General features: G+C 28.6%; 1 protein-coding gene and 1 pseudogene across 1 annotated transcript; both read right to left on the reverse strand.

Moving 5' to 3' along the window:
- Positions 1–485: 485 nt before the first annotated feature.
- Positions 486–2,956, reverse strand: LOC102594825 (purine permease 1-like; annotated as a pseudogene).
- Positions 2,957–10,451: 7,495 nt separating this feature from the next.
- Positions 10,452–12,217, reverse strand: LOC102582137 (7-deoxyloganetin glucosyltransferase-like). The gene is made up of 2 exons (XM_006360206.2): positions 11,572–12,217; positions 10,452–11,481 (listed from the first exon to the last, which is right to left on the reverse strand). Exons 1-2 carry the CDS (start codon positions 12,092–12,094, stop codon positions 10,544–10,546), a joined length of 1,461 nt encoding a protein of 486 aa, XP_006360268.1. The 5' UTR covers positions 12,095–12,217; the 3' UTR covers positions 10,452–10,543.
- Positions 12,218–13,514: the final 1,297 nt, after the last annotated feature.

Below are 13,514 nucleotides of genomic sequence, written 5' to 3' on the forward strand. Positions count from 1 at the left end.
GATACATCATATATTGATAATAGATACATCAAATTAATGAATTTATTATTTTAAGAGTAATAATTTGAAATTAATCAAATCGCATTACCAAGATATATGTGTTGTTATCTTATATTAATAATATTAATGAATTTACTATTTTAAAGAATAATAAAATGAAATTAATTATCTATGTATTTTGAAAATCCTCAATTACTCCTCTAATTAAGGAAATTAGTTCCAAACAATTAATTTAAATAAATAAATTTTGTATCTCAATTTTAAAATTCGGCAGATACATGTATCTCATTGATTCAAGCATAAAATATGGTACATGAAGTAATATTTGAAACTATTGGGAATCTTAATAATTAAGACCTAAACTAGTGAGATTTATGTGGTTTGCCCTAAAAATTATTTATTTTATCTTTTTTGCATATAATATATATAAGTAATTGTTAAATTTCCTTGGCATAATTTTTTTTAAAAAAAATTCTGGCTCCGCCACTATAAATACTCAACATGCTGACATCGCTTAAAAAGTATTAAAATAAACATGCATCAATTTACAATCGAAAATAAACGTCTTAAAAGAACTCCACAATCCAAGACGACCCAAACTCCCATACTGACAGAGTTGTAATACTAATAAATTACTTACATAAAATTCTGGGTACACCACTGAATACAAAAGTAGCATTAATGTTATTCAAACTTGGTCTGGCAGGGTAGCATGGTTTATTTTTTGTAACCTTGTTGGTCATGCTATCTTTATATTCTCCATAGAAATAAGAAAGACAAAACCCCAAAGACACATAGCTAAAGCCATCCACTTGTCAGAATTGAAGCTTTCAGGCAGAAAATGACAGCAAATATTTGTTGTATTTGGAATTTAGAAGTGCATTTACTATCCCAAACAATAGTGCTGAGGAGCAGAAAATCATCCCAAGACTTCCAATCATCATAGTTTGTAGAGATATTGCTGTTAATGCTAATATCATATAGTACTTTTTTTGCCCTAATCCAAATTCTTCAGCTTCTCTAATGATGGCCTACATATTGTTAAAAAGATTTCCTTACACTGTCAGGTTATTCAAAGAATATTTATAGCTCGGCAGACATCCTTAAGATATGAGATTTGTAATCTTGCATGCAAATAAAACAGCAGGTTACTTGCTATAACATGTGAAGAGGATCTGATGTGTTGTGTGCATATGATTTATATGGACGACGTATATATCTTAAACTCTTAAAGAAAAAGTACTTTCTCGATGTTAATTTAAGCGTTGTAGTTTGACTATGCATGAAGTTTTAGAAAACTAAAAAGAAATCTTTTAATTTTGTGGTCTTAAATTGGAGATGCAGGCATATATGTAATATATCAAAAATTTCCTTTGAATCTTATAATTTTAAAAAAAGTCATGTAAAATATTGGAATTAATTAAAGAATTACTAAATATAGAGAGAAGATATTTTGTATAAACGGACTAAAAAGAAAGATAAATGGCTCATGCTTGAACATATCCCCTTTATTATCTTTGAAAATAATTACTTAAAATTTCTTTTTCACTCTGAAAATAAAAAAAGTTCATGTCATTGACACTGCTTAGTTATCTTTTGAAAAGGAAGCTTTTTTTTCTTTCCACTCAAAAAAAAGAAGTTTTTTTTTAAGAGAAAGAAAGTTCATGTCATTGTTAACTCTAATTCTTTCTTTCTTCTTTTTTCCTTTTAGAAATCTTCATTTCTTTGGTAAGTTCCGTCATCATGGTCGATTCAAACTATAACATAAAGCAGAACGAAGCAATTATATTACTTTATATAGTGTTTTCACGACTTTTATGAATTTAAATTCTTTTAACTACTTTAAAATTTGTAATATAATGTTTCCTTTGCTAGACTATTTAATTTCTCATATAAGATAAATAACATGTTATTGTAGATTAAATTACACTTGTAATATAAAATCTATGCATACTTCTAATTTACTAGTTTATATACGTAAAATGCTAAAATAAAATGGATATCGTACGTTACTATGACTATTTACATGCCTAAAAGTAATTTTTTTCTAACTTCTTAAACTTTAAAAAGAGGCGGTTACCTGAAAATCTTTGTTGATAATCATTGCGACGATACAAAACAAAGTTGAGAACATTGATATAACAAATTGCATTTGCATGACAAGATCAAACGTGACAACAACTCCAGCTTTAACATGACTATACTCAACTCCTGCATTTACAAATCCATGAACAGCCGCACCAACAAGTGTCATCACAAACCCTAACATGTATCGTTGATTCGATTCACCTATCGGACGATCTCTATTCATGTGTAACCCTAAGATAATCGACCCTAACATCATCAACACCACCGCGTTCACGGAATAATCTGTGAACTTATGTTTCACCATGAAATACGCCGAAAATCGCGGTGAATGCTAGGGACGTTGAACCAAGGAGAGAAGAAATCGAAATGGGGAGATAAGACATGCCAAAGTTGTAGAGGTAGCTACAAATACCAAGAAGTATGCCTAAAATAGCACTAAATATTGCTAATTTAGGTGTGACAAAAACTCTAATATTATTATTATTAGTAGTAAATTTTTTTCTTTTTTTTTATATAAGAAATTGAAATTGGTAAAATCAAGATTGGGAATCCTGCTGTTAGCAAAAAAGATTGCAACCATTTTCTTTTTCCACCATGTAAGAAGTAAATTCTTACAAGCATTGCACCTGATATTTGGCCAATTGAAAAGAAGCTAGAATATATGAGGAGAAGAAGTGACTTAATTGACATGAAATTCTTGAGTTTCTTAGGCTTATCATAGTTGCCCTCTTGCTCTATTTCCATGTCAATATTTTTCTTGTGATGTGATTGAGAGCTATTTGTGGGGGTATGTATTTAATTATAGCAGTAGCACTAGGTAGAGCTAGTTGCAAGAAATGAGACTCTCATTTGATGAAGTTATTGAATGTGATACATATAAGCCAAAGAGGAAAGCTACTACTTCATCTGTTTAAAAAAGAAAAACACACTTTTTTTAGTCTGTTTAAAAAAGAATGATTTACTTCTTTTTTTCAGCAACATTTTAATTTCAGTTTTCCATGTAACATGTTTAAAATCACAAGATTAAAGGGTTTTGACATAACTTTAATTTAGGACCACAAAATTGAAATTTTATTTTTTTGTTTTCTTAAATTTTGTGTCAAGTCAAAATAAACCATTTTTTTAAAAAGGAACTTTCTCTGTCCTATGCTCTCATCACTAACCATGGTCGTTTGGTTGGGAACAAGTTATCCTGGAGTTAGCTATCCTGAGATAACTTATCCCACCATATATATGAGATAACTTATCCCATCACTATGATATAAATGGTGGGATAAGCTATCACAAACATTGCAACCAAACAAGATACAAAAACTTTATCCCATCACTATTTATTTCTATCCCTCACACATCTTTGCATTTCTTGATCGGTCGCTCAAGAGACTGACGTTCGTTCTCTTCCTCAGGAGTATTAATTTGACTTTATATAGGGTGATTTTGACTTTTTGAGGGAAAATTATTCAAAGAAAATGTTTTAATCAAGGAAGTTAGGGCTAGCCGAAACCTCCTTAAATCCTTGTATTATTTTTCTATTCTCTATTTTATTTGTTTGTAATTGTGTCCTAGTTAACCCACAAAATTTCCACAACAAACTTTATATGTATTACTTACTTAAACTAACAGACATATACTTATCAAATTACATAAGTGATTATTTCTCATAAAAAGGTACATTAATAATAATAATAATAATATAATTCTTTATGCGATAAGTATGTCTGTATATGTATTTAAGTTTTTTTCTTCTTTATATTTAGTTGCGCCCAATTAATTTTGATTATCACCGGATAAAAGATCTATTAAAGTAGGGGGAAACGCTTGCTATTAAGAACATAAAATAAAAATGCTTGTATGTATATTAAATTTTGCTTACTGGAACTTGACTATTAAGTAAAAGTGATGACATTCTATCCATCTATAAGTTAAATCCACGAGGATGTCAATAAGATTTGGAAGTCCAACAAGATGATGACTATTTTAGATTAGAGGGGCTAATTATTGCACAAGCCACTGGTAGACATTAAAAATTTGTGAGACTCTACAAGACGTTCAATTTCAATTAGGATTCTTGGAGGCTACTCAATTCTAAACCCTAGTTCATGTCTATATAAAGCGTACTATATTCCCTTTAAGAGGCATCTCGAATATTCTGCAAATTCATGGAATATTCGTAAGGAGATCAAATTTAAATAATTCTAGTTCGAGAAATACGCCACTAACGACTCTCGAATCATGGATAAATATCTTATGAGAAAAGAATAAGGAAGGAACAGAACTGTACTCGCATATCTTAATCAATAAATTATGTTTCTTCTTATTTTATTTGTGATTGTAATTTATTTTCTTCCGCCTTTAAAATTTGTTGCAAATACCATTAACATTGTAAAGGAAGAAAAGTAGAGTATCCTAGTAATAAGGCAATTTAACATCATATGATCATGTGACTTTGCCTCTTTAATACTTTCTCCATTCCAATTTAGTTATCATTAATTTAGATTTCACGTTCCTTAAAATTTGGGTAAGTTTATCATTATATCCTTATTTAGTGTTATCTTAAAGTCAAGTTTTCAATCAATGAACATGAATATAATTATTTTGATTAATTAATTTGACCAATATACATGAATTATTTACTTAGTTTTTTCTATATTGGTGAAATACATATTTTCAAGGCTAATAACTCTCAAGAGTAAAATAGAAAGAATAATGTCATTTATGCATTGGCTTAATTAAATGACAAATATTAAGAAACATATATTCTTATTAAGGACATTGACGACATGTAAATAGAAATGGAGGGAGTAAAAGTATTTCAAACTATACTTATGAATACAAAATTGATAAGCAAAAAAGCATTGTTAATTAATTGATTCTTGAATTTAATGAAAGCTAAAAGCGTTTAAAGTTAAATCTATTTTATGTCAAAATTAAAAATGAAGCCAATGATGCTTATAATTGTTATTATTATGACTTGATATTTAATTGGATTACCCTATTTTCTTCCTTTTTTAAAACTTTATTTGGAAGTTTTTTTTTCTTTTTTGTCAATCGTGAAAAAGTGGACAAGCACTAAGGTGCCGTATAAAAAGAAAATTCACACTAGTATGGATCATTTTCAAGCATATGAAAAAAGTGATGTTTACTTGATTCTGATTATAATAAATGATGTAATTCTGATTATAAATAAATGATGAAAAAAGTCATTATACATTATTTGTACAATATCAATATATTACATAACTATTTATACAACATCAATACATTATATATATATATATATATATGATCATTTTCATTGAAATATTTTTGTGACTGCACAATTACAAAATAGGTTAAATTATAATTCATTCAGTAATCTAATTTAATTCGTTTTAACCCATTCAAATTTGACTCAATTCATTTATTTGTCACCCTACTTTTATAGTTGATAGATTTAAACTCTAAAGTATACATATGGTGCAGAGAGAGAAAGGGTAGGTTTGTCCATTTTAATATTGAATTTTCATTTTTATGTGAATTAGGCATAAATTCATGTCATTATCTCTGGTGGAAAAAGGATCACTCAACTCAATTATTAATTAATATTCTGACAAAAGAAATATACAGTGGTAATAGATTATTTTTTTAACGGCAATATTTATTATCGTAAAAATATTTAGTAGTAATTGAATTGATATCTTCATATTTAAAATCACCAAAACTTTTAGCGGCATATATATAGTGTTGATTATATAAATACTCATAGTTATTATTGCCACTAAATATAATATAACGATAATTATTAGTAAATTCTTGTTTTGTTTCTTATGATATTTAGATAAGCATATTTAATCTTCATTTAACAAATGTGTTGATTTTTTATATGTATGAAATATGTTGTATTTATTTTGAAACTATATTACCTTCAAATATTGCCTAATATTTTACAGGTGATAAAAAAACTTTTATTTTTTAAAATGGCCGCATGTCTAAGTAATGTATTGATACGGTATATTTAGCCTATAGGTAGGTGTGGCAAATGAAACCCAACCTGCTCGTTCCGTTAAGTTTGAGTGGGTTATTAACTCGTCCGTTCATTAGCTCAATCCATTAAAAATTGAGTTGATATGTAAACGAAATTGGCTCATGAGAAATCTATTCAAAATATTTTTAATTTTTTTTTTCAATTTGATATGTCATATATAGTTGTAATAAAAGAAAACAATAATTTTACTATGTACTAAAATAGTTTTAAAAAACAAATAAAATAATTAAGTTTGGTAAAAATTAAGTTGGATTGGATTTGACCTGTTATATAACCTATTACCTAACCCGTTTTGACCCAACCCATTTGATAGGTTATGGAGTATTATGGTTTTGTAATGACGGTTTGTTATAATTTGAGCACATATTCAATGTCACTAACAAGTGCTCGATAGGACGAAAGTTATCCTATTGAAAAATATTATTCATGAAAAATATATTTTTCGTGAAGAGACTATCTTTGTGTGTTTTGTTGGCCTATTGATAACAAAGTTAGTTTATATAAGTGAAACTCATAAAATTTTGAACGGATTATGTTGAAACTAAGTGTGTTAAAAGGTAAATTTTCAGTACAACCTAAAGCAATCATAATTTAAAAACATTGAAGAAAAATAGTTTGTTGGTTTAAAATTGTGTTCATCCACACTCTTAACTATTTGGGCTTATCCACCATTTATATGGGCCGTGGCCCATTAGAATCCTGTTTTGGGCCTCTATGATTGTAAACTTCATGTTATAATGCTCTTAGTTTCTGGGCTTTACGCATTTTGGATAATTTTAACAAATAGCCACTTTTACGGTTGTTGATTGTAAACCAACCATCATTTGAAAACTAATTAAATTTAGGATAAGTAAATAATATATAGACGATAATACAACTCATCATGATCAAGTGATTTAATAAAGTAAAAACATATGTTAATTTAGTCATGATTAGATTAAAAAAATTATATTCAAACGTACATAACATGCATAATTGACGCTGGTGCGCACTTAGCAATCGTAGCTTGGTGACAACTTCTTCATACATATTTGGAATATTCAAACAAAAGTTTTGTTTTTAAGTTGATTTCTAACTTTTGTTGGTGAAAAGAAAAAGAGATTATTCAAAATTGAAACAAGCCAAGTCATGTTTGAAATTATTAGGTATAAAATACAGAAGCCTTGACAATTTGGGTGTTAATTACATCTTATTCCGAAAGTTTCTCAAATTACAATAATTTCAAATTTTTCAGAACTCGCGGATACATTATTCATTTGCTCGATACAATATAGAAAACAATATATAAGTTATGTATCAGATACATAACTATAAATCAAATTCATACTGATTTAGATTTAAAATATTGGAGTTATGTATCGACAATAACATTTGTGTAAAATATGTTGTACAAAACCAAAGTTGTAATGTATATAGAGGTGGAGTAATATATCCGAATGTTAAAAGAGAGAAGAAAAAGTAGATTTTTTGTTATCAGTCACAACCGGTTAAGGCTGCCCACTTCGGTGGATCTTATCCAAATTTTAAAAAAAAAAAACTAAAAAGAAATCATGTAATTACGTAATTTTCCAATTATTAAAGCACAAAGCCAATAACAATTTCTATATCGACGTAACATTACGTTCTTATATTTCTCTCTTTATTTTGTTCTTTTAAGAGAAAACAAAGTTAAAAAGATAAGGCTGACAAAATGGGTTTGAAAAGGTAAATAAGCATTCAGTCTGATAATTAGTTAAATACGTGTTAGATAAATATTAATTATAATAGAACAAACATTAAAAGATAGATATTCTGATGGATAATACAAATATTCATATCATTAATAGTATTTATTTATCTATTTGTTATTTTTCAAAAGTTGTTACTTTTTTGAAGTTTAAGTTTATATTGAATTTTAGCTACCGTTTTAATCTGACTATGAATGAAATGGATATATAGTTATATATATTCAGCAGTAAATTATATTTTTATCAAGTTTAAATGATCAAATACTTTATTCTCTTTTATTTAATTTATTTTTGTTCAATCAATTCATATTCAATTCAACCTCCTCATTTATTGTTTTTCGATAGAAGAAATATTGGCTTAAGGAAGCTGCATGCAGATGTCATGCACCCAAATTTTGTTGCAGGTAGTGACATAGTCTGTTTCGAGAAAAAATGACCTCTTTTTTTTCAAGACTTTAATATTAGTTTTTTTACGTGATTTGTTTAAGGCCACAAAAATTAAAACGACATTTTCGTTTGAACTCTGTGCAAATAATATAAAATAAAATAAAATAATTTTTTTTTTCTTATTTGCTCAATATAATTTTTTGCCCTTCCACATCCCTTTCTATCAACATCTCCAATAATATACATCCTTTAATTTCATCACGTTAACATATTATTTAACCCCTTCACCACTTGTACACATACCCTCCCAGTCCCCACTACTTTTATTTAATCAAGGGAAAAGGGTCTGATAAACCCCTCAACTTTGTCATTTAGAGTTGATATACCCCTCGTTATGAAAGTGGCTCATATATACCCCTACTTATATACAAATGGCTCACATATACCCTTTTCCTCTAACGGAAATGAAAAAAAATTATTTTAGGTTAAATTTTTGTTTTATCTTAAAAAAAAAAGTTCCTCTAACGGAAATGAAATTTTTTTATTTCAGGTTAAATTTTTATTTTATTTTAAAAAAAATATATAATCCCATATGAGTATATTTAATCCTCCTCAAACATATATATTTTATTTAACTTTTTTTTTTGTTTCAATGACTAATTTAGATTTATTATTTTGATGGTCAAAAATATTTATGTTTCACTAATATTCTTATAAAACTTATTATAGATGACCAAATTTTTTTCTTCAAATACAAAAATTAAATTACAATATAGACAAAAAAAGATAGTTTTAAATTATAATATAGCCACAATTTAAATTTTTTTCTTTACACTAAGGAATGGAAGAAAAAAATAAAATAAGAATAAGAAACTCAAATAATTATAATAAAAGAAGTCAAACAATAATTTATGTATGAAAAGGATTAAAATATACCTTGAACTTTGCTAGAAGAATTATATATACCCCTAAATTATTTTTAAGAAAATTAAAAGTCAAAAATATAAATTTAAAACTAACTTTTTCACTTTCGTTAAATGAAGGGTATATGTGAGCTCATTTTGTAACGGTAGGGGTATATGTGAGTCGTTTGTATAACGGTAAGGGTATATATGAGCCACTTTCATAACGATGGGCATATTAGCTCCAAATGACAAAGTTGAGGGGTATATCAGACCCTTTTCCCTTTAATCAATTAGTACACATGCCCTCCCAGTCCCCACTACTTTTATTTAATCAATTAGACAATCCAATATTAATAAATGTGTATCTATTTAACCAATCACGGGCTTTGCCGTTTGTTGGGAATGGTGTCATGATCTAGATAGTGGGTAACGTGCCATTTAACTTAACATTACCGTTGATATTTGTATCTTTTGATTTTGGATGTGTATAATATGTATATAAACTAATTGTATAAAGATAAACAAGTAAACACAAACGTTCTACATGATATAATACAAATTGTGTTGAGTGTATCTTACGCAAATTACCACATCATAAGTTGTAAGACTAAGACACATGTGTCTAAAAGGGCAGAGCCAACATGGGGCTAGAGGTTCATCCAAACCTTCTTCGGCGGAAAATTATACTACTATTTATTTATAAATGGTTAAATAGTTTTTACGCTTATATAGTAGATGTTGAATCCTCATCAACTAGTTTGTGTGTTTACTTTTTCATATTTTAAACTCTTAATAAAAACCCTAGCTCTATCACAACTCATAAGTATCCACTTATTCAATTTTATACAATTTTAAGCACCTACTTCTGCACACCCATAATTGCAAAGCATAAATATTAGGTGAAACTAAATTAAAGAAGTTCAAGTTATATTTTTGGTGAGTATTAAACTATTTAAAAATATTTTAAATAAACTAAAATAAGAAGTTTAAGTTATATTTTTTTCTTGAATATATGTTGTCATTCTTCTCGGAACAAATGTCTGAAAAGAAAAAAGAGTATTATATATTTTTGTTTGGAGTTATTAATTAAAGGTGATAAATTTAGCTCTTTAAGTAAAAAAATATGTATATTTTGCAAAGTTCTTTATTTTGTATTGTCATAAGTTGGAGTTTAACTCTATATTTTCTATTTTTGGATGTGAATGTGACCAATTCCATGAGATATTAAAGCTAAACATAGTAAGAGTATCAATGAGAAAAGTTGCAAAAGAGAACCCAAATATTTTAAAGACATGTAGCTCAAGAACTTAAAGAAAAATGGAGAGAAGCCAAATTCGTTCCATGTTTCTTCCGAAGATATGAAAAACACTTAAAGAAGGAAAAACAAATGATAAAATTACAAACATTTTAACTTAATGTTTGGATGCAAGAAGAACATCATTGATCACCTTTTCAATGTTCACATAAGATGATCCTGTTGATTTTTTAGCTGAAATTTCAGCCAATTCTTTCCATTCCATTGCCTTTTTCTTCATTTCTTTGCCTTTTTCACCAACCATTAATTCCCTAACAAGGCTTTCCACTTCATCCCTTTTCACATTATTGTCAATTTCCATTCCAACACCCCATTTAGTCTCACTAAACCAACAATTTGTCTGTTGTTCCGCAAAAAACGGCCAACATAACATAGGCACCCCACTAGTAATGCTCTCCAGAGTCGAATTCCATCCACTATGAGTCAGGAACCCTCCTATTGCCGGATGGTTAAGGACTTCTTCTTGTGAGCACCAACTTGCAAGCATTCCCCTGTTTTTAGTTTCTTCCACGAATTCGGGTGGAAGAATGGATTCATAACCCGATACAATATCGGGTCTTATAATCCATAAAAACTCTTGTTGGCTATTTGCAAGTCCCCAAGCAAATTCAATAAGTTGATCAGGAGTCATAACAGTAATGCTACCATAATTGACATAAACAACAGAGTTAGGTTCTTTGTTGTCAAGCCATTGTATACACTCTGGCTCCTCTTTCCACAGGCTCGACTCAAGCCCCTTCAAATTCTCGTCATCAACATGTTTGACGAGTAAATGCAAGGGGCCTATTGGGTAGACCGGTGGAAGGAGAGTCCGGAGTGATTCAAGAACTTCACTCTCTAGTGTCTCGAATGTATTGAGGACAATCGCGGAAGCTTTTCTCGCTCGCTCTGTTTCTTGGAGGACAAATTTGACCATGAAATCATCTGGATTTGTAGTTCTCAAAAAACTTGGAAGATCCCTTAAACGTACATCTTTCATGCCTGGTATGCAATCCAAAGTTGTCTCTAGGTATCCATTTGTCAAGTAACTTGGATCTATATATAAAAAATGGTACATACGAAATATATTTCAATTTTAGGCCTCTTATTAAAATTTAGCTTTACATGAGAGTAATGTATACGTACCTTTAAGTGGAGTAAAACCTTTTTCAATAAGAGTGGTATAATGCATGTAACCTAAGAAACCACAAGCACTAGTTGTCCAAAACAGAACTTCAGGGACACCAATTTCTTGTGCAGCAGCTAAGGTAAAGCTCATGATACCATCGGAGACGATGCACGTGACAGGTGGCACGTTCGACGTGTTACTAGTCTCATTAAGCTTTGCAAGCAGATCTCTAAAAGGAGCTAAACAAGTTTCAGTTGTGGATTTACATAGAGAAGGTATGTCTTGTGTTGCATCAGCATCACAAGTTGGGAGTCCATCAGGAATAGTCTCGAATCGGAACGACGATAGGCCGTCGAGGGAATGGGGCCCACGAGACTTAAGAAGACGTCTATGGTTAAATTCAGTATTGACAAAAGTTATGTGAAAGCCTTTGTGATGGAGAATTTTGGCTAGTTTTAACATGGGATTAATATGGCCTTGGGCTGGATATGGTATACAAACTGCATGTGGTTTATTTAATTCAACATTATTTGAACCCATTGTTTCAATTTTTCTAAATAAATTTCTCAAAAAAGGAAATGAAATGAAGGATTGTTTTTGTATGATTTTGGTAAGAAATATTGAAGAATATAGAGCTATTTATATATGAAAAATTACAATAAAATAATGAAAGTGTCAAAAAAGATGAGTCTAGACTGTTATTAAATGGGAAAGGTCTACCAATTTGATTTGAATAGGCTGAAAGGTCGCTTTCGAAGTCAAATATGACTTTACTACTATATTATATATTATATAATATTCATTTATAGTCTCATAAAATTTCTCTGACAAAAATTTGTCATGCAATGCATCATTATATAGACCAACCATTCCTTATCATCAACGTGAGATTCTTTACCCCAACATTAGGAAATAAGTCTCGAAGGACCTCAGATAAAATTGAAATGATACATAAAAGATTAGCATGATTTTTGTATAAGGATGACACGCATATGATCTTTGTGTAAGTATGACATGCACAAATGGGAAAGTATGGTACCATGCAAAGGCTTCATACTCAATGAAACTCGAACTTGAAATTTTTGGTTAAGGAAAAAAAAATTCTTATCACTCCACCATAACCTTGTTATAGATTTCAATTTACTTGGTATTACAAGCTACTTGAAAGATTATATTACAAATAATGGGTCATCAATGTTATTTCCATTTGAGAAAAAACTCATTCATGCCATTATTTATTAATTGAATGACATAAATGAACTAAAATTTTAAGAGATGGTATAAATGAGCCAAACTTTTAAGGGATGACATAGATGAACCTTTTATTAAAGTTTGATGGCATATTTGAACATTTTTCATTTTCAAAAATTATTTTTGATTAATGACGTCACTGAATTATAATTACCACGTATAACAAATGATTTTGAAAAATCAAAATATTTTTAGTGGATAAATAATGACATAGATGAGTCTTTTCTCCAAAAAAAAATAGCATAAATAAACTAAACTTTTAATGAATAATATAAATAATTTTTTTTATAGAGTTCAATGACATATTTAAATTTTTTCTCCTTATTTTTTTTATAAATAAGATTCAAAAGAGTACATAATTAATTCTGCAAAAGACTACAAAAGAAAGAACAACAATAATTATCCATTATATTATTTTATTATGTCTAACAATACTTGTTCACTTTTTGAAATCAATAAATAATTTTCACTTAGTTCTTAATTTACCTTTATCATTAATTATAGTAATTTTTCTATTACATTTTTTAAAACATTATATATAATATATTCAAAGAGAGATATAGTAAAATTACCGTATTTGAGTTTTTTTTATTATTATTTATTAATTATTGTGGTTCATAATATCTTTTACATAATTTTCATATAATATATATTATTTCATTTGTTCAAATTCATGTGTCATCGACAGAATTTTGAGATCCAATTATAT

This window comes from Solanum tuberosum, unplaced genomic scaffold (genome assembly GCF_000226075.1).
Source record: "Solanum tuberosum cultivar DM 1-3 516 R44 unplaced genomic scaffold, SolTub_3.0 scf00314, whole genome shotgun sequence".
NCBI lineage: Eukaryota > Viridiplantae > Streptophyta > Magnoliopsida > Solanales > Solanaceae > Solanum > Solanum tuberosum.

What these genes read in the sequence shown, in the direction of transcription:
- LOC102582137 (XM_006360206.2), bottom strand. Translation starts at nt 12,094, where the DNA reads ATGGGTTCAAATAATGTTGAATTAAATAAACCACATGCAGTTTGTATA. An exon ending in AGGTTTTACTCCACTTAAAG is followed by an intron (nt 11,482 to 11,571) that starts GTACGTATACAT and finishes TTTTATATATAG; the next exon opens with ATCCAAGTTACTTGACAAAT.